Source organism: Rhinolophus sinicus, chromosome 8 (genome assembly GCF_057876585.1).
Source record: "Rhinolophus sinicus isolate RSI-liver-muscle chromosome 8, RSI-T2T, whole genome shotgun sequence".
Classification (NCBI taxonomy): domain Eukaryota; kingdom Metazoa; phylum Chordata; class Mammalia; order Chiroptera; family Rhinolophidae; genus Rhinolophus; species Rhinolophus sinicus.
Window position 1 is genome coordinate 59,343,383 of NC_142508.1, and position 22,124 is coordinate 59,365,506.

General features: G+C 37.8%; 1 protein-coding gene across 2 annotated transcripts in view; it reads right to left on the minus strand.

Moving 5' to 3' along the window:
* Positions 1 to 22,124, minus strand: part of CNTNAP4 (contactin associated protein family member 4) — a 237,473-nt gene that overhangs the window by 185,568 nt on the left and 29,781 nt on the right. For both annotated transcript variants that reach the window (XM_019710874.3, XM_074314549.2), the window contains exon 2: positions 12,067 to 12,177. In XM_019710874.3, the coding sequence (XP_019566433.3) occupies positions 12,067 to 12,177 (111 nt within the window). The remainder of the gene's footprint in view (positions 1 to 12,066; positions 12,178 to 22,124) is intronic.

Here is a 22,124-nt window from a genome sequence, read left to right on the forward strand (position 1 = left end):
AATCAAATGAATTGATAGAATAGAAGTGGTTCTATATTAATCCCAGAAGTGACAGCAAACTTTCCCCTTTAATGAATAGAGGATATAAACATATAGAGAAATAAGTTGTAAATCTTCACTCGTTTTTATTTCACCTTCTCAAGGCCAGTACACAAAATATAACCTATAAGCACAAGTGACACACCACTGACCATAAAATTGATCTACAACTTCATTTTCCACACCTTTATCAAAACACTGGGAAGGTTTTTTGTTTTGTTTTGTTTTGTTTTGTTTTAACTTCACAAACCAATTTACAAATACTAAAAATGTAAAAGTATTTTAAATAAAACAATCAGATCACCCCAGGTCACAGACTTTGACTAAGGATATAAGAGAACATTTCATCATTATGTCTAGCTAACAATGAACATATAAAATAAAACTATTAAACTTTGACTCTATTTTGCTTTTAATTAGTCAGGAATAAATCAACTTTCCAACCTGAGTTATGTGGAAGCCTGAATTCCCTGAGATTACCACTGCATAAATTAATGTATCTATTTGGTCCTGAGGTTTGCTAAAATGGGGTTAATTGGCAGGACACACTTTGAAACTGTTTAACATTTTCTTGGGACTGGGCTTTTATAATTCTTGTGACCACACCAGCACGCTGTGATCATTTTTAATACCATATCAGAACTATCTTTATTCTTCCAATAGAAAATTAGGAAACTAAAGCATAGAGGTTAAATATTTTTCCTGTCCTTAAATAAGTAAGAGGTAGCAGTGATGTAAACCCAGGAATGGGGAATTGATCCCAGATATGTCTAGCACTGAAGTGTTTGCTCTTCACCTAAAATTTTATGATGCACTGGAGAGAGTACAAAAGAGAGAAGCGGGGCAGGTTAGCTGAGGTTCAAGGGTGCTGGGAAAGAGTATGACCATAGGGGAGACTCTCAGGGAATCTGATTATTCAGGGATTTAGTCGGGTTTAAGAGCTCTCATCACAATTTTTAAAACTGTGTATCTCCTAATCCCAGAGATAAATTAGGCCACGAGACAGAAAAATCTGGCAGAGCTAATAAGAAGTCCAGTGTCGCAGCCTGAATCAGCATGGGCGTGCAGGACCCTTGCAATTCAGTAATTATTGAGGTGCCAATGGCTTATTTAGCACATCAGATCCTGGGTGTGATGGGGAGACAGTCCAAATAGAAGCAAAGAAGTTGCTGGCATATTTTGTTCTCTAACAAACTCAACAAGAACAGGCCAGCCCCAATGCAGTAAATAGTTTAAACTCCTCAGGCAGTGAAGCCTGCCTGCCTTTCCTCTGGTTCTGGGGAACTTTCAGACCCACACTCATATGACAACAAGACACCCTTTCTTCAGGCTTGAGTTTTTTCAGTCCTATATAAAATTCACCTCTTTTCATCATAAAGAAAGTACTGGTTATTAAGTATATTAATGTTATTATTTATTTTTTTTTTAAATTAAATTTATTGGGGTGACAATTGTTAGTAAAATTACATAGATTTCAGGTGTACAATTCTGTATTACATCATCTATAAATCCCATTGTGTGTTCATCACCCAGAGTCAGTTCTTCCATCACCATATATTTGATCCCCCTTACCCTCACCTCCCCCCCCACCCCCCTTACCCTCTGGCAACCACTAAACTATTGTCCGTGTCTATGAGTTTCTGTTTCTCATTTGTTTGTCTTGTTATTTTGTTGTTTTTGGTTTATATACCACATATCAGTGAAATCACATGGTTCTCTGCTTTTTCTGTCTGACTTGTTTCGCTCAGCATTACTCTCTCAAGATCCATCCATGTTGTCACAAATGTTCCTATATCATCTTTTCTCACTGCCGAATAGTATTCCATTGTGTATATGTACCACAACTTCTTTATCCATTCATCTATGGAAGGACATTTTGGTTGTTTCCATGTCTTGGCCACCGTAACAAAGCTGCAATGAACATTGGAGCACACGTGTCTTTATCTCTAAATGTTTTCAGATTTTTTGGGTAGATACCCAGGAGAGGGATTGCTGGGTCATACGGCAATTCTATTCGTAATTCTTTGAGGAACCTCCACACTGCCTTCCATAACGGCTGCACCAGTCTGCATTCCCACCAACAGTGTATGAGGGTTCCTTTTTCTCCACAACCTCTCCAACATTTGTTACTATTTGTCTTGTTGATGATAGCCATTCTGACTGGGGTGAGGTGATATCTCATTGTGGTTTTGATTTGCATTTCTCTGATGATTAGTGATGTTGAGCATTTTTTCATATGTTTATTTGCCATTTGTATGTCCTCTTTGGAGAAATGTCTCTTCAAGTCCTCTGCCCATTTTTCAATTGGGTTGTTTGTTTTTTTGTTGTTGAGTTGCATGAGTTCCTTGTATATTCTGGATACTAGCCCCTTATCGGAGGCACTGTTAGCAAAAATCTTCTCCCATTCAGTTGGTGGCCTCTTTATTTTGTCAATGGTTTCTTTTGCTGTGCAGAAGCTTTTAAGTTTCATATAGTCCCATTCGTTTATTTTAGCTTTTACTTCCATTGCCTTTGGAGTCAAGTTCATAAAATGCTCTTTGAACCCAAGGTCCATAAGTTTAGTACCTATGTTTTCTTCTATGCAGTTTATTGTGTCAGGTCTTATGCTTAAGTCTTTGATCCATTTTGAATTAACTTTGGTACATGGTGACAAATAGCAGTCCAGTTTCATTCTTTTGCACGTGGCTATCCAATTCTCCCAGCACCATTTATTGAAGAGGCTGTCTCTGCTCCATTGTATGTTTTTAGCTTCTTTGTCAAAAATTATCTGTCCATATTTATGTGGTTTTATTTCTGGGTTCTCAATTCTATTCCATTGGTCTATGTGTCTGTTTTTCTGCCAATACCATGCTGTTTTGATTATTGTAGCCCTGTAGTACAAGCCAAAGTCAGGAAGTGTGATACCTCCATTATAGTTCTTTTTTCTTAAGATTGCTTTGGCTATTCGGGGTCTTTTGTGGTTCCAAACAAATCTGATGATTTTTTGTTCTATTTCTTTAAAATATGCCATTGGGATTTTGATGGGGATTGCATTGAATCTGTATATTGCTTTGGGTAATATGGCCATTTTAACTATATTGATTCTTCCAATCCATGAGCACGGAATGTCTTTCCATTTCTTTGTGTCTTCTTCAATTTCTTTCAAAAATGTCTTATAGTTTTCAGCATATAGGTCTTTCACATCCTTGGTTAAGTTTATTCCTAGGTATTTTATTCTTTTTGCTGCAATTGCAAAAGGAATTGTTTTTTGTATTTCTTTTTCTGAGATTTCATTGTTAGTATATAGGAAGGCAATGGACTTTTGTGCGTTGATTTTGTAGCCGGCAACTTTACTGTATTCGTTGATTGTTTCTAATAGCTTTTTGGTGGAGTCTTTAGGGTTTTCTATATATAGCATCATGTCATCTGCAAAGAGTGATAATTTAACTTCTTCATTCCCAATTTGGATGCCTTTTATTTCTTTCTCTTGCCTGATTGCTCTGGCAAGGACTTCCAACACTATGTTGAAAAGCAGAGGTGATAGGGGACATCCCTGTCATGTTCCTGAACGTAGAGCAAAGGGCTTCATCTTTTCTCCATTAATTATGAGATTAGCAGAGGGCTTGTCATATATGGCCTTTATTATGTTAAGGTATTTTCCTTCTATACCCATTTTATTAAGTGTTTTAATCATAAATGGATGTTGTATCTTGTCAAATGCTTTTTCTGCATCAATTGATATAATCATATGATTTTTGTCCTTTATTTTGTTTATGTGATGTATCACATTGATGGATTTGCGGATGTTGAACCATCCTTGTGCCCCGGGGATGAACCCCACTTGGTCGTGATGAATAATCTTTTTAATGCATTGTTGTATTCTATTTGCTAGAATTTTATTTAGGATTTTTGCATCGGTATTCATTAGAGATATTGGTCTGTAGTTTTCTTTTTTTGTGCTGTCCTTACCAGGTTTTGGTATCAGGGTAATGTTGGCCTCATAAAATGAGTTAGGGAGTACTGTCTCTTCTTCAATTTTTTGGACGAGTTTGTGCAGAATTGGTATTAGATCCTCTTTGAAGGTTTGGTAGAATTCACTAGTGTAGCCATCTGGTCCCGGACTTTTGCTTTTGGGAAGGTTTTGGATGACTGATTCAATTTCGTTGCTGGTGATCGGTCTGTTTAGATTTTCCAGTTCTTCATGGTTCAGCCTTGGAAGGCTATATGTTTCTAAGAACTTGTCCATTTCTTCTAGGTTGTTGAATTTGGTGGCATATAGTCCTTCATAGTATTCTTGGATGATCCTTTGTATTTCTGTGGTGTCCGTGATAACTTCCCCTTTTACGTTTCTGATTTTGTTAATCAGTGTCTTCTCTCTTTTTATCTTAGTAAGTCTAGCCAAGGGTTTGTCAATTTTGTTAATCTTTTCAAAGAACCAGCTCTTTGTCACATTAATTTTTTCTATTGTCTTTTTGTTCTCTATTTCATTTATTTCTGCTTTAATTTTTATTATTTCCTTTCTTCTGCTGACCTTGGGTTTTACTTGTTCTTCTTTTTCTAGTTCTTTAAGGTGTAACATGAGGTTATTTATTTGGGAGTTTTCTTGTTTCTTGAGATAGGCCTGTAATGAGATAAATTTCCCTCTTAAAACTGCTTTCGCTGCATCCCAGAAATTTTGGTAGGATGTATTTTCATTGTCATTTGTTTCTATGTATCTTTTGATCTCTCCTCTAATTTCTTCTTTGACCCAGTCCTTCTTTAAAAGTATGTTGTTTAATCTCCATGTATTTGTGTTTTTTCCCACTTTCTTTTTACAGTTGATATCCAATTTCAAAGCCTTGTGATCAGAGAATATGCATGGTATGATTTCAATCTTCTTAAATTTGTTGAGACTGATTTTATGTCCCAATATATGGTCTATCCTTGAGAATGTTCCGTGTACACCAGAAAAGAATGTATAGTCTGATGTTTTAGGATGAAGTGCTCTATAAATGTCAATTATGTCCATTTCATCTAACGTGTCATTTAGGGCTACTATTTCGTTATTTATTTTCTGTTTGGATGATCTATCCATAGCTGTCAATGGTGTATTTAAGTCCCCTAGTATAATTGTGTTTTGGTCGATTTCTCCCTTTAGTTCTGTTAGTAGTTGCTTGGTGTATTTCGGTGCTCCCTGATTGGGGGCATAAATATTGATGACTGTTATGTCTTCTTGTTGTACAGTCCCCTTCACCATTATGAAATGTCCATCTTTATCTCTTGTTATCTTTTTCACCTTGAAGTCTGTTTCATCTGATATCATTATGGCTACACCTGATTTTCTCTGGGTACCATTTGCTTGGAGTGTCAATTTCCACCCTTTCACTTTGAGTCTATGCTTGTCCTTGTAGCTGAGATGTGTCTCTTGGAGACAGCATATGGTTGGGTTTAGTTTTTTGATCCAATCTGCTACTCTGTGCCTTTTTATTGGCGAGTTCAGTCCATTTACATTTAGGGAGATTATTGATATGTGAGGATTTCCTGTCATTCTATCTTTAGTTTTCTGGTAAGGCTGTGTCTCCATTGTTTCTTTGCCTTTTTGTTGTTGTCTATTATTTCTGTGTGGTGGTATTCTATGATGTTTCCCTCTGTTTCTTCTTTTATTTCAGTATATATTTCAATTCTGGATTTATTTTGAGTGGTTACCCTTAAGTTTATGTAAAAGAAAGTTTGATATTTAGAGTATTCCATTATCTTCAGCACGCTCACTTTCTCCATTCCCATATTCCGGTTCAGGCCTTTACTCTCCCCCTTTTTGAGTTTTGGTTGCCACAAATTGTCCCTGTTGATGGTGGTCGAATAGCCTCCTTTAGTATTTCTTGTAGTGCAGGTCGTGTATTAGAAAATTCCCTCAGCTTCTGTATGTCTGGAAAGGTCTTTATTCCTCCTTCATATCTAAAGGATATCTTTGCTGGATATATTATTCTTGGCTCATGATTTCTCTCTTTTAATAGTTTGAATATTTGGTTCCACTCCCTCCTGGCTTGTAGAGTTTCTGCTGAAAAATCTGATGATAATCTAATGGGCTTTCCTTTGTAGGTTACCGTCTTCTTTTCCCTGGCTGCCTTGAGGATTCTTTCTTTGTCGTTGATTTTAGACAGCTTCAATACAATGTGCCTTGGAGAAGGCCTGTTGGGATTGAGGTAACTAGGTGTTCTATTTGCTTCTTGGATTCGAGGGTCCAGTTCTGTCCACAAATTTGGGAAGTTCTCATCGACAATTTGTTTGAATATATTCTCTGTTCCCTTCTCTCTTTCTTCTCCTTCTGGTATGCCCATTATTCTTATATTGCTCTTTCTGATGGAGTCAGAAAGTTCTTGTAGAGTTCTTTCATTTCTTTTAAGTCTCAAGTCTCTTTCTTCTTCTCTCTGTGTCATTTCCAGGTTTCTATCTTCGATGTCACTGACTCTTTCCTCCATCTGGTCAACTCTACTACCTAAGCTGGTTATTTCATTCTTAATTTCTTCTATTGAGTTCTTAATCTCCAGAAATTCTATTTGGTTCTTTTTTAAGATTTCAATCTCTTTCGTAAAATGCTCATGCTGTTCTTTGATTGAGTTTCTGAGTTCCTTTAACTGCCTATCTGTGTTTTCTTGTATCTCGTTGAGTTTTTTCAGAACTGCAATCTTGAATTCTCTGTCATTTAAGTCACATATTTCTGTATCTTTAAGTGCCTTCTCTGGAGATTTTTCACTTTCTTTCTGAGTTATCTTGTTGTCTTGGTTATTCATGGCGATTACTGGTTTACTATTTCTCTTCCTAGACATCTACAGGAGTGGCTTCTGCAACAGGCTGATAGAAAGCGGTCTTTCTTTTGTTTGCCAGTACTTGTTGGTAGAGTGTTTTATTATTTCTCCAACTGCAACTTATTTTCCTTCTCCCACACAGTAGTGCTATGTTTTCTCTGCACTATTCCAACTTCTCACACAAAGGGGGGATTCCCTGGGAGACGGGCTTCTCCTCTGTTAATAGTTCATCTAAGTCACAGGGCGCAGTGTCCCGGTGGGTATGCGGAGAGCTTTTGATGTTCCAAAGCTCTTCCAGCTCCTGATTCAGAGCCCGTAGGTTTCAGCAGTTCTGTTTACTCCTGCAGGGATCTGCCCAGATAGGTGGGGTCAGAGGCAGGGTGAGTTGTGAGAGGTGGCCCAGAGCAATGGCGGCGACCACCACCACAGCCGGTCCTGCTTCCACAGCTCTCTCCCCTTTGCTGGAACTAGTTGGGCTGTGAAATTGTGTTTGCGGTCCACAGTTCTCAAAACAGCAAATTTTCTGTTGTTTTGATCTGACACTGCTACTGTTTCGCTTTTAGCACCGGGCAGGTGGGGGCGGGGCGAGCTCTGGGAGGGGAGGGAGGGGGCGGCCAGTCTCAGTGCCTAAGGCTCCATTCTCTGCTCGGCAGTGCGGGCTTAAACCACCGTTTTCAGCCTTTTTCCCTCAGTCTTTTCTCCGAGGTCTCTGCCATGAGCGTTGGGTTCAGCCGTGTTATATGCTGTCCCCTCAGCCCTGTGGAGCCCTGGCGGAGCCCTAGCAGTCCGAGTTCTTCCCTTTCCCGCAGCTGCGGTAGTTCCGGGAAGCAGCGAGCTCGGCGCACTGAGCTAGGTCTGCGTCCTCCGCCCGCATGGCTCCGTCTCCGCGCGCTTCTCCCTTTCCTCCTCCTCCCTCCACTCGCGCGAATCTCCCACCTGTAGGTGATTTCAGTCGGTAGTGGGCCTCTTCGTGTTGCCTGTGTGCTGTGCAGGGAGTCCTTTGTGGAGTTTTTGTTGTTCGATTCGTTGTAAATTCCAGGGGAGCTTTACAGAGGCTCACCTCACGCCGCCATTTTTCCGGAAGTCAATGTTATTATTTTTTAAATGTCATAATTATAAAGATTTCGTGCAATATGTTTAACAGCAGGAAACACTCACCTCATCTGTCTTCTTAAGCACTGACACATATCATGCATACCTTGGGAATTTATCTTTGGGATTTTCATTTAAGCCTGATAGTTGTATGCGAAGCACACAACAGGTACAATGAGTTAGGGCAGTAAGAATTGCCAAATAATTCTGCATAGAATATTATAATTATTCTCATTAGAAGTACATCCAAGAAGGAGAGTTCTCTCTGTCAATTAACCAAATATGCTAATTTCTCTACAGATAGATGCTTGATTTCAACAGCAGAGCCTATAGGCCTGGGGAAAGCATTGCTTTATAAGCATTTAGAGTAGAAGGGCTTAGCAGTGGTTAAAAAAAATAGATAAAGGGAAAATTCACCTTTTAGCAACATAGGAAATATTTTGATCTTATAGAATAGATGGGAGAAAACAGGTATACCTCAGAGATATTGCGGGTTTGGTTCTAGACTATCACAATAAAGCAATAAATCTTTTTGCTTGTGGCGTGTCTTGCCTTCAGTGTGCAAAAAAAAAAAAAAAAAAAAAAAACAACATCTGTGAAGCACAATAAAACGAGGTATGTCTGTATTTGTCAATTATTGAAGCCCTCTGCTACATAATGAAACACATGTGCATATATATGATTATACTCACAAATATAAACATTTTATTTTTGCTGTGTACAATAATTTTATTTGCTGCTTCATTATTTTACCTGTAGACATAAGTATATCAGTTTGCAATAAACCATTTCCGAGGTTTCACAAGTACATGAAAATAAAAACTCACTGGGATTACATTGCAAGCTCAGGAACAGTTCTGCATATACGGCCTCTTTAAATTCTGTCGTAAGAATACACTTGGACTATCAAATGGTACACATGAACCTGTTAGAACTCTACATCGACAATAGTAAAAATCTAAGTTGCCCATTATAATTCAAACTATATTTAAACTGCAACAATGGAAATATTACATAAAGGCAGAGAGAGATTTAATTCCATTATGTAGTCAGTAATAGCAGTGATTGGTTTTTGTTTGTGTTGTTCACAGTTAAGTATGGATTATACTTCTCTGAGCTACAGTGTTTCCCTGAAAATAAGACCTAGCCAATCAGCTCTAATGCGTCTTTTGGAGCAAAAATTAATATAAGACCCGGTCTTATTTTACTATAATATAAGACCGGGTCTTATCTAACATAATATAATATAAGACCCGGTCTTACAGTAATTTTTGCTCCAAAAGACACATTAGAGCTGATTGTCCGTCTAGGTCTTATTTTCAGGGAAAATCAGTATGTGTGAAATCTGTCAGATTCAAAATGAGATGCATCTTCCCAATGCAAAGAAAGTATGAAAAAGAAGTCATTCACTCAATGGCATTTGTACTAGTTTCCCAGGGCTGCTGTAACAAACTATCACTAACTGGGCAGCTTAAAAGAACAGAATTTTTGCTCTTATAGTTTTGAAGGCTAGAAGTCCAAAATCAAGGTGTCAGCAGGTTTGTGATCTCCCTGTAGGCTTTAGAGAAGAATCCTTCCTTGCCTCTTCCTAGCTTCTGGTAGTCTCTGGCAATACATAACTTTTCCTGATTTGTAGCTACATCATTCCAATTTCTTCTTTTGTCTTCACGGGGCTTTATTCTGTCTTCTGTCTCCATGTGTCTCCATATCTCATTCTCCTGATAAGGCCTTATTTGGAGCCCACTTTAATCCGGTATGACCTTATCTTAACTTAATCACATCTGCCCAGACCCTATGTCAAAATAGTCTCATTCATAGGCATCAGGGTTAGGAATTGAATGTATCCTGGGACCTTTATTTGCTGATTTCTGTTATTTATACATGACCTGCTGACTTGGCCGAACATGCTTTCACAGCCTGACCTAAATACTACAAAGAATGTTGCAATACTAGAAATAACATATAGCCTTTAATAAATCACTCAAATCTGACATTCCTTTGTGAGCATTTCATGTAATTAATAGGGAAAAAAGAAAAACTAAATAAGAAAGAAAAATGTAATCAAGTAGGTTGACAACGAGCAAAAGATAATTAAAATGATCCTGTTTTGTTTCCCTGTTTCATTAACATGCAAATGAGATTCATGAAGTTTGATTTTGTATTTCACCAAGAGCCATAGAAATGAATTAAGAATGAAAATGAGTCCCACTGATAGAGGTTTCTGATGAGTATATAAATTAATGAAAAATAATATTTGATCCAATTAATAACATATATATAGTGATTTATTGAACCTCAACAAATGAAATAAAGATAAATAGTTAAATTAAATTTTCTATCTCTTTCCAAAGGCCAAATCCTATGAAAGCTTTTATTACTCAAATGTTAAACTCTGCTTTACTTTAAAAAGGAGTCCAAGCTGGATCATTCTAGTATCAGTGTTAAGATGGCAGCGTTCCATCATACTGGGAGGACCATGGGTGCGGATCTGGACTGGCCCTCAGAGGGGTTAGGAGAGCCCACTAACCTGCGGTCAGTAAGGCATTCAGAATTGAAAATAGGGAGAGAAAGTCCAGTGTGACCAATAATTCTCACTACAAGGCAAATAAAAGTAACAGACAAGCATTATCAACACAAATATATTCAGGGCCCTCCAGACTCCCCATTTGATACAAGGATCTCCGTGATTACTCTCCACTCATACTCTCATACTCAGAAACACACATAAGTTATGTCAATTATATACAATGAAAAAAAAAGAAACACACATTAAGTAATTGTCTCAAATAACATGAGATAAAATTTTAAAGTAAACTATTAAATCATGCTAACGTGTTAGATATTTATACTGTGCACCAGATGGCAGAACGCAGACACACACATACAGGCGCATGTGATCTATTTGTTATGTCCAAGGTTCAATGTACTCAAATAGTAAAAACCAGCACCAAGGATAACATCAAGGAATAAAATTAGAAGTGGCTGACATACGGGCATACAAGAAGGGGATAAAATAATGAGGTAATCATAGTTTTCATAATATATGATGTCGGTGTCTATTGTTTTATGGTTGATAAAAGTGTTGTTTGTGTTCGTATTGCCAAGGCTTTCTACAGAGTATATGCACAGATGGTTTTTGCCTTAGCATATTATGAAAAGGGACAATGATGTTCTGTCCCTAAGTGCACAGAGTTTTGAAATTCTCTCTTATTTCTACAGCAAGTTGCCATTTAATTATCTGCACTTCCCTTTAAATATATTCAAGCAATCAAACACAACCTAAGAGTCGACCGTATGAACTGCGTATTCCTAAAGGAGCGTGAATGCTGATTAAGTTCCCATTCCCCAACAGGAGAGTAAATCATGTCATCCACATTGCAAATTATACACACTGAGAGCTTATTATTTTTAAATAACTAGCAACTTTAAAAATTACTTCTTCTTGCAAACGTCCTTGCTTATCTTGAAACAGAGAGCCAATTAAATTTTCATGGCTTCTGTATACACAGTGATTGTGTACAGATGCTCCTTGACTTACAATGGGATTACCTCCTGATAAACCCACCGTACGTTGAAAATATCGTTAAGTCAAAAAACATTTAAGACACCTAACCTACTGAACATCATAGCGTCACCTAGCCTACCTCAAACAAGCTCAGAACACAATTCCAGAAAATGCTGACAACACAGTAGAGCATGGGTTATCTAACCTTGTAATCGTGGCCTGGCTGGGAGCTGCGGTTCACTGCCTCTGCCCAGCATCACAAGGGAGCATTGTACCTGGTACTATCACTATCCAGGGAAAAGATCAATGCATATTGCTTTCGCATCATCACGAGGCCGAAAACTCATAAATCGAACCACTGTAAGTTAGGGACCATCTTCATTTTTGTAGAAAAGTTTATTTTCTAGGATACATAAAAAAGCTCACCAGATTGAAGAAATTCAGTTCTTTAGGGGTTGAAATAATGATACAGGACTTTAAAATAGGATGCATCCCTCTGCCATTCCAGAAGCAGTCTTACATGTCATGGACATCCCATGAGTTTCCACCATTTGCTTATTTAGACATTTACTTCCTTTTACAATCTATCCCTTATAATGCTTTTATTAAAAGAGAATGGAAAATTAATGAGATTCGTCATGACCCAAGGAGAAAAAGAAGACTTACCATCTCTTCGATTTAGCTTTGCGAATCCAGGACCATGGCTGCTAGAGAGCTCAGATGAACTGCTGAATGATGCTTGAGACAGGGCAGACACCAGAGGCTCATCACAATCATCTGCCAAGAGGAAAAAAGTCCAGTCAGATTACAACAGTGCTGACAGCTTTCTTGGCTTCAACAGATAAAAGATAAACAACAAAATAAGAAAAACAAGGATCTCTGACAATATGCCCCCTGCTTGTATGCAGTATTCTTCTGTGGGTCTATTAAGTTCAACAAGAAAAGAAAACTTAAAGACAAGAGAATATGAAAATGGAGAAGGCAAACTTCATAGAAATGATAAAATGATATAATATCTTGAGGCAGAAAAGTTTTACTTAAATAAGAACCAAAAATACCTAAACAGTATACCTAATTTATAAATAAACCTATATAAGGAAAGATTTATAAATTTAACTATATTTAAATAAAGAACTATGGTGGCCAAAAGTTTCGTGAAGTGAAAAGAGACATATCAACATGTAGAAAATACTTGCATAAACAGTATAAAATTTGTATTCCAAATTAAGGAAAACAAAATAAAGAAAAACAAAAACTACCTTTAAATCAGTTAGAAAACACATCAGAGAAAAAATGGCACAAGCCAAGACCAGAGAGTTCACAGAACAGAACCAATATAAATTGATGGTCAAACGCATCCGGTTAAAGAAGTATAAATCGACAGATAGATTAGCAAGATTTCAGAACTCTAACAATACCCAATCATCCAGAGAATTTAGGTCAAGAGAAGCTCCAACCCACTACTAGTGGGAGTGCAAATTTGAAACAACTACTTTTTTTAAGAAATTGTATATTTGAACTTTCCATACCCTACGTTCCATCAGTTCCATCAAATTGATATGTCCTCCTGGAAAGAGTATCGCTATGATGAAACCACTGGTCTCAAGGGACTCTGACTTCTTACCCAAGGATGTGATACAAATATTAATATTTTCTGTGTTCCATGAAAAGAAAATAGTTGGGAAGCACTGACCTAGACAAACTCTTGCATTTGTATACCAGGAGATGTGCAATTTCTACCAACATTGCTCACAATAGCAAAAAAAAAAACATTAACAATCCAAACATCCAAAGACCAAAGAACAGAGCAATAAATCATAGTACTTTTCACAGTGGAATAACATACAACAGCAAAATGGAACTACAACACACAACAAAAAAAAAAAAAAAAGAAGGTTGGATCTTAGAAAGAAAATTTGTACTGAAAAAAATCAAGTTAAAGAAGACATATAATAATATTTGTTTCATAGTTTTGAGAATTCTGACTATGCCCAATGACAAGCAACAACCAAAATGCTGTAGTACACTGTGGAATCTACAATGTGTGTGTGTTTGCATGTACAAATGAGTGTATTATCTATATGGGGTGTGTGTGTGTGTGTGTGTGTGTGTGTGTGTGTGTGTGTGTGTTGTGTTTACCAGAAGTACAGTCATTTTTGAATCATTATCAGTATTCAGGTGTGACAAAAAAGAGTAACTGAAATTCACAATCAATTTATGCAGATACAAATCAATGTTTGGGATGTAAAATGCCTCTAGTGCAGTCGCTCAGAGGGAATGTATTTATTGTTTATTTGTTTTTGCTAGTATAAACTGAGAATCAATACTGCTCTGTCTTTAGCTTAAAAAGAATAGGGTTAAAATAAGAGAAGGAATGCTTATTCCATTCCTGGGGAGAGGGGCATGTGATATGGGAAATGGATGGGGGTGCAGGTAGGGGCTCCTGGTGTTTGGTAAAGTTCTAGTTGTTGACCTGAGTGGTGTTACACACTTCCCCACAATCTGTTGCATGCTTCTTTAGCAATAAAATATTCTAAAATTATTCTTATATAAACTGAATAACTAACACATGTTCAGTGCATGCTCTGTACTACAACTATTTCACACATGGTATCTTTATCACTTCTCTTTGAGATACTAATGTTATTTTTTATTTTATAGGTGAGGTCATTGAGATACAGAGTTTTGTTAAACTGCTCATCTCACTGCGGTGGGAGCATAATATTTACACAGTGTGCTGGGGTGTAGAATCCAGTAGGAATACCATGACCACAATGATTATTTCTTTAGGTTTGGAATGTAGGAATTTCATCAGACACCATAATGACATGAATAAAAGGCCTCTCAAGAAGTTCTATACGCCAATTCCAGGTCTGCCAAGCTATTTGCTTATTACCAACTTCATCATCAGTAGTCTTGACATCAGGGAGGGAGGTCTCAGACAGCAATAATGCGTCTGGCGTGAGTAAAAGGAGTATTTCCCTCCAGACATCAATGAAATGAAATTCTGAGCTAAGTATCAGTCGCCCGGTGAATTGAATTCCAGAAAACCAGTTTTCTCTGGCTGCACCAGTAAATGCAATAAAATGCAGATTCTGCTCTTGCAAAGCTGAGAACCACAACTGGTTTTGCCCCCCACCCGGGGACATTAAGCAATATTTGGAGACACTTTGGTCATCGCAACTTGAGGATACTACTAAAATCTAGTGAGAGTACGCCAGAGATGCTGTCAAACATCCCACCATGCACAGGGCAGCCCTCCACGACAAAGAATCATCCAGCCCCAAATGTCAATAGTGCCACAGCTGACAAGCCCTATTCTAGACTCTGATGAAAACAACCCAGTGAACCAGTGTTCTGAACTAATCTCCCAGCTTGCACTCTCAGCTTCCTCTCAAATTTCAATGATTATTAGCTCTAATTTACAGATTTCAGAGTGCAATAATCATCATTCAGAGTGCATAAACATATAGGCATTTAAGTAAGGAGCCTTCAAATCTGAAATTACATGATATTTCAGTTCAAAACCATTGCATTGTTTTTTAAATTAAGTAATGTATCAGATCGTCATACAATCCTGGTCCTTCACCAGAGGAACTACAATATATGTACTTATATTACACATACAATAGTATATGTGTGTTATATTTATGCATATTATATGTGTATATGTACAATATTTGTATATGTATTATACACATATGTACCATGTATATATACATATGTATGTGTATATTATAATGTATACATATACATATGGAATATGTACATAAGCTGGCACTGTACAAATGCTAACTTGGTCATCAAATCCTAAGTGTGATGGCATACACTTATTGTATGGTATCCTTGCATAAATATGTCTGAACATATTTATATATGCATACATATATACATATAAATTCATTACTTCTAATAATACATATGATTATATGTATATATATATATATGAATGCACTTCACATACATATTATATAATTGTATACACTATATACATTGTATAATTGTGTCTATTATACATTATATAATTGTATACATAATATAATTGTATGTGTCCACATATGTAAATACAGCGGTTCCAAAAGATGTATACGTATTTTAAGGAAGGAAAAAAACGGTTAAAATTGTAATACTCAATACATACCAATAACAAAAGATGAATACAAGTCACATTTGACTTCTGCAATTACAAAAGGTGCTCCAAGTGGTTACCATCAGCATCCAGACACTTCTGATTACAACGAACTACTGCTTGAGCAACGTTGACCAAAGTGTCTACTTGTATACATTTTTTTGGCACCTCCGGTATTTTTATATTTATATGTTAAATATACATTAATACACATGCATTTACATGTGTAAATATACTATATAGTATATGTATATAATATAGTAATTACTATATTTTATTTTACATACTGTAATTGTTACATAATATTATTATATTGCTTATTGTACCCCCACCATCTGCCCATGAGAAGGACAGGGCTGTATACCTCCCAGCAAGAGAGCTCTGGCCTACATCGCACTTCTCCTAGAGAGGAATAGAGGGACGCTAGGACGGCTTCTCTCCAGACAGTGGGCTCCTGCATTGCATGCTGGGACTCAGCTCCCACTCTCGGCCCCAGCCCTCACCCAGCTCCCATCCCTGTGAATGAGTAGTGAGCTGCACTGCCTCAACTCACTGCAGAACCAGGTGGGGACCAAGTACAGCTTGATAACCCTTAATAAAGAAGGGACTTTGACCAAGGGGGGAAAAGGCAACTCTATGTAAAAGGAGCACAGGAGAGCATGAAGACTCCAGTCAATAGTAAAATTTAAAAATACAGTCATCAAGGGGGGAGGCTTGTATAATTCAAATATAGTAGCAGGGCATGTTTGATTAATTGGTGTTTTGTTTTGTTTTTTTTTCTATTTAGAGGAAGAAATGAACATCACTCTACTACTCTGTGCTTTTACAAAATTATATTACTTTTTTATTCAACCTTTTCTTTTTTTTTCTTTTTTTTTTAATTTATTTGGGTGACAATTGTTAGTAAAATTACATAGATTTCAGGTGTACAATTCTATATTACATCATCTATAAATCCCATTGTGTGTTCACCACCCAGAGTCAGTTCTCCTTCCATCACCATATATTTGATCCCCCTTACCCTCATCTCCCACCCCCACCCCCCTTACCCTCTGATTACCACTAAACTATTGTCTGTGTCTATGAGTTTTTGTTTCTCACTTGTTTGTCTTGTTCTTTTGTTGTTTTTGGTTTATATACCACATATCAGTGAAATCATATGGTTCTCTGCTTCTTCTGTCTCACTTATTTCGCTTAGCATCATACTTTCAAGATCCATCCATGTTGTCACAAATGTTCCTATTTCATCTTTTCTTACCGCCGAATAGTATTTCATTGTGCATATATACCACAACTTCTTTATCCATTCATCTATCGAAGGACATTTTGGTTGTTTTCATGTCTTGGCCACCGTAAACAAAGCTGCAATTAACATTGGAGCACACATGTCTTTATGTATAAATGTTTTCAGGTTTTTTGGGTAGATACTCAGGAGAGGGATTGCTGGGTCATATGGTAATTCTATTCGTAATTTTTTGAGGAACCTCCACACTGCCTTCCATAACGGCTGCACCAGTCTGCATTCCCACCAACAGTGTATGAGGGTTCCTTTTTCTCCACAGCCGCTCCAACACTTGTTACTATTTGTCTTGTTGATGATAGCCATTCTGACTGGGGTGAGGTGATATCTCATTGTGGTTTTGATTTGCATTTCTCTGATGATTAGTGATGTTGAGCATTTTTTCATATGTCTATTTGCCATTTGTATGTCCTCTTTGGAGAAATGTCTCTTCAGGTCCTCTGCCCATTTTTCAATTGGGTTGTTTGTTTTTTTGTTGTTGAGTTTCATGAGTTCCTTGTATATTCTGGATATTAGCCCCTTATCGGAGGCACTGTTTGCAAAAATCTTCTCCCATTCAGCTGGTTGCCTCTTTATTTTGTCGATGGTTTCTTTTGCTGTGCAGAAGCTTTTAAGTTTCATATAGTCCCATTCGTTTATTTTAGCTTTTACTTCCATTGCCTTTGGAGTCAAATTCATAAAATGCTCTTTGAATCCAAGGTCCATAAGTTTAGTACCTATGTTTTCTTCTATGCAGTTTATTGTGTCAAGTCTTATGCTTAAGTCTTTGCTCCATTTTTAATTAATTTTGGTACATGGTGACAGATAGCAGTCCAGTTTCATTCTTTTGCATGTGGCTATCCAATTCTCCCAGCACCATTTATTGAAGAGGCTCTTTCCTCCATTGTATGTTTTTGGCTTCTTTGTCAAAAATTATCTGTCCATATATATGCGGTTTTATTTCTGAGTTCTCAATTCTATTCCATTGGTCTATGTGCCTGTTTTTCTGCCAATACCATGCTGTTTTGATTATTGTAGCCCTGTAGTACAAGGTAAGTCAGGGAGTGTGATACCTCCAGTATTGTTCTTTTTTCTTAAGATTGCTTTGGCTATTCGGGGTCTTTTGTGGTTCAAAACAAATCTGATGATTTTTTGTTCTATTTCTTTAAAAAATGCCATTGGGATTTTGATGGGGATTGCATTAAATCTGTATATTGCTTTGGATAATATGGTCATTTTAACTATGTTGATTCTTCCAATCCATGAACACAGAATGTCTTTCCATTTCTTTGTGTCTTCTTCAATTTCTTTGGTTGCCACAAATTGTCCCTGTTGATGGTGGTCGAATAGCCTCCTTTAGTATTTCTTGTAGTGCAGGTTGTGTATTAGAAAATTCCTTCAGCTTCTGTATGTCTGGAAAGGTCTTTATTCCGCCTTCATATCTAAAGGATATCTTTGCTGGATATATTATTCTTGGCTCATAATTTATCTCTTTCAATCGTTTGAATACTTGGTTCCACTCCCTCCTGGCTTGTAGAGTTTCTGCTGAAAAATCTGATGATAATCTAATGGGCTTTCCTTTGTAGGTTACCGTCTTCTTTTCCCTGGCTGCCTTGAGGATTCTTTCTTTGTCGTTGATTTTAGACAGCTTCAATACAATGTGCCTTGGAGAAGGCCTGTTGGGATTGAGGTAATTAGGTGTTCTATTTGCTTCTTGGATTCGAGGATCCAGTTCTGTCCACAAGTTTGGGAAGTTCTCATCGACAATTTGTTTGAATATATTCTCTGTTCCCTTCTCTCTTTCTTCTCCTTCTGATATGCCCATTATTCTTATATTGCTCTTTCTGATGGGGTCAGAAAGTTCTTGTAGAGTTCTTTCATTTCTTTTAAGTCTCAAGTCTCTTTCTTCTTCCATCTGTGTAATTTCCAGGTTTCTATCTTTGATGTCACTGATTCTTTCCTCCATCTGGTCAACTCTACTACCTAAGCTGGTTATTTCATTCTTAATTTTTTCTATTGAGTTCTTAATCTCCAGAAATTCTATTTGGTTCTTTTTTAAGATTTCAATCTCTTTCGTAAAATGCTCATGTTGTTCTTTGATTGTGTTTCTGAGTTCATTAAACTGTCTTTCTGCGTTTTCTTGCATCTCCTTGAGTTTTTTCAGAACTGCAATCTTGAATTCTCTGTCATTTAAGTCACATATTTCCATATCTTTAAGTTTCTTTTCTGGAGACTTTTCACTTTCTTTCTGAGCTGTCGTGTTGCCTTGGTTATTCATGGCAATTACTGATTTATTATTTCTCTTCCTAGACATCTACAGGAGTGGCTTCTGCAACAGGTTGATAGGAAGAGGTCTTTCTTTTGTTTTCCAGTACTTGTTGGTAGAATGTTTTATTTTCTCTCCAACTGCACCCTTTTTTTCTCTCTCACACGGTAGTGCTATGTTTTCTTTGCACTATTCCAGCTTCTCACACAATGGGGGGATTCCCTGGGAGACGGACTTCTCCTCTGTTAATAGTTTGCCTGGGTCACAGGGCGCAGTGTCCGTGTGGGTATGCAGAGAGCTTTTGAAGTTCCAAAACTCTTCCTGCACCAGATTCAGAGCCCATATGTTTCAGCACTTCTGTTTACTCCTGTAGGGATCCACCCAGATAGGTGGGTCCAGGGGCAGGGTGAGTTGTGAGAGGTGGCCCAGAGCAATGGCGGCTACCACCACCATAGCTGGTCCTGCTTCCACAGCTCCCTCCTCTTTGCCGGAACTAGTTGAGCTGCGAATCTGTGTCTGCCGTCCACAGTTCTCAGAACAGCAAATATTCTGTTCTTTTGATCTGATACTGATACTGTTCCGCTTCTAGCACTGGGCAGGTCGGGGCAGGGCGAGCTCTGGGAGCGTGGGGAGGGGGCAGCTAGTCTCAGTGCCTAAGGCTTCCGTTTTCTGTGTAATTTCCAGGTTTCTATCTTCGATGTCACTGATTCTTTCCTCCATTTGGTCAACTCTACTACCTAAGCTGGTTAGGCAGTGAGGGCTTAAACCACCGTTTTCAGCCTTCTTCCTTCAGTTTTTTCTCTGAGGTCTCTGCCGTGAGCATTGGGTTCAGTCGTGTTATATGCTGCCCCCTCAGCCCTGTGGGCCATAAGCAGAGCCCTAGAAGTCCAAGTTCTTCCCTCTCCCACAGCTGCGGTAGTTCCGGGATGCAGCAAGCTCCAAGCACTGAGCTAGGTCTGCGTCCTGTGCCAACACGGCTCTGTCTCCATACTTCTCCCTTCCCTCCTCCTCTGCTAGCACAATTCGCCCACCTTTAGGTGAATTCAGTAGTGGGCCTCTTTGTCTTGACTGTCTGCTGTGCAGGGAGTCCTTTATGGAGTTATTGTTGTTCCATTAGTTGTAAATTCCAGGGGACCTTTACAGAGGCTCACCTCACACTGCCATTTTGATTCTATTCCAAGCTTGTCTGATTTATTCAACGTTTTTCATAGTGATATTAGAATTTCCACTTAACCTTGATATACAGATGGAAATGTGAAACTATAGTTTCTAGTCTTTTTTGTTTAAAAAAAAAACACAACTCTATACACTGATTATATGTGGAGAGTTTCAATGAATTCTCTTATAATATTCATATTATTAGAGAAAATATTACCTAATTTCTGCTGAGACATTTTCACACACACACACACACACAAAGACACAATAATCTATAGCTTGCAGGTAACTATCTCAGAAAACTCAACATTTACTCTTCACATAAGAGAAAAACCACTGTCATTAAGAAGACAATGATAAATTAGATCTCCAGCAAATTGTGTATGTGAAAAATTTCAATAGCCTTTTACAAATAAAGATGCAAGCTATAATGAAAGTATTTTAATATAGCTCGATCAAAAGTAATTTAATTTTATTTTACAAACGGCTTTAATGCAGAATTCTCAAGTAAGTAAAAGCTGTTCAGTTTTTAATAAAAGTAATTCAATTTTCTTAATCTCTGTGTAATACTACCTGCACTGAGATAATAGGTATATATTATTGGCTGCTTATGTTCTCAGTGCCTTACATGTATTAATGCATTTGATCCAGACAAATACTCTATACTACTTGATACTATTAACTCCATTGGACAATCGAAGAGAAAGGGACACAAAGGTTAAATAATTTACCCAAGGCCACAGAGCTCCAATTCTGAGCCAGTACACTGTTGAAACAAATATTGGTCATTTAAAATACACTTGACAAAAAAAAAACACAGGGCTGATTTTCAGTAGTATTCAGCTTAATTGTCAATGAGTAAAAACAACCTTCTCTGTTATTTGGAAGACCTGCCAAAGTCAGCTGCATGTGGGCTAATGAATCATGTTTCCCACAGGAATATTCACTGGATAAAAACAGAATAGGATAGGATGGGATGGATGGGATGGGATGGGATGGGATGGGATGGGATGGGATGGGATGGGTTGGGATGGGATGGGATGGGATGGGATGGGATGGGATGGGATGGGTTGGGATGGGATGGGATGAGATGGGACGGGATGGGATGGGATGGGATGGGATGGGAAGGGATGGGTTGGGATGGGATGGGATGAGATGGGACGGGATGGGATGGGATGGGATGGGATAGGATAGCAAACATGCTTAAAATCTTTAAAAGTCCATACATTAGAGGTAGGGATGGGACCACTGACAGAGAGTGTTGGAAATGTTAGAATCTCAGTCTATTCAGAAAACAAATAAAGTTTATTTAGACCTAGTCCAAATATTCCATTGACAGATTCAAGACTAAGGAATGCTCTTCCCTTCACGAAATCTAATTCCTTAAACAAAATGTTTTATTCCAATCTATATTATTGAAATTGGAAATCATCAACTAATTTAGGAAAGTATGGAATTATGCTAACAAATATGAAAAATGTTGTGTACAAGGCCAGGTTTCATCCAAAAGTTAAGTAACAATATTGTTCTCTAACCATAAACCCAGTCTGAGGTATTTCTACAGATTATTCAGGTGTAGTTTCAGGACTCCAGGAGTCCCATCTCTCTGCCCTGGCATGACATAGATCCAGTCTCTGATGCACCTCTGACTGCTGCCCAATGAGAGATTGAGTATACAAATGGGCAATGGCAGACTGCATACAAAAAATATAGCTCCAGTCCACAACCTGCAGGAACCAGCCCAAGAAGACAACCTACTGTTTAGTAGCCAGCCCCGGAAGCCAGACAATCACCCCTGTAGCAATTGGCTCAAAACAGCCAGGACTTGGTTAAAAACGTAGAGCTTCACTAATTTGCTCCCCTGCTTTCAACTATGTATTTAGTAGTGATTT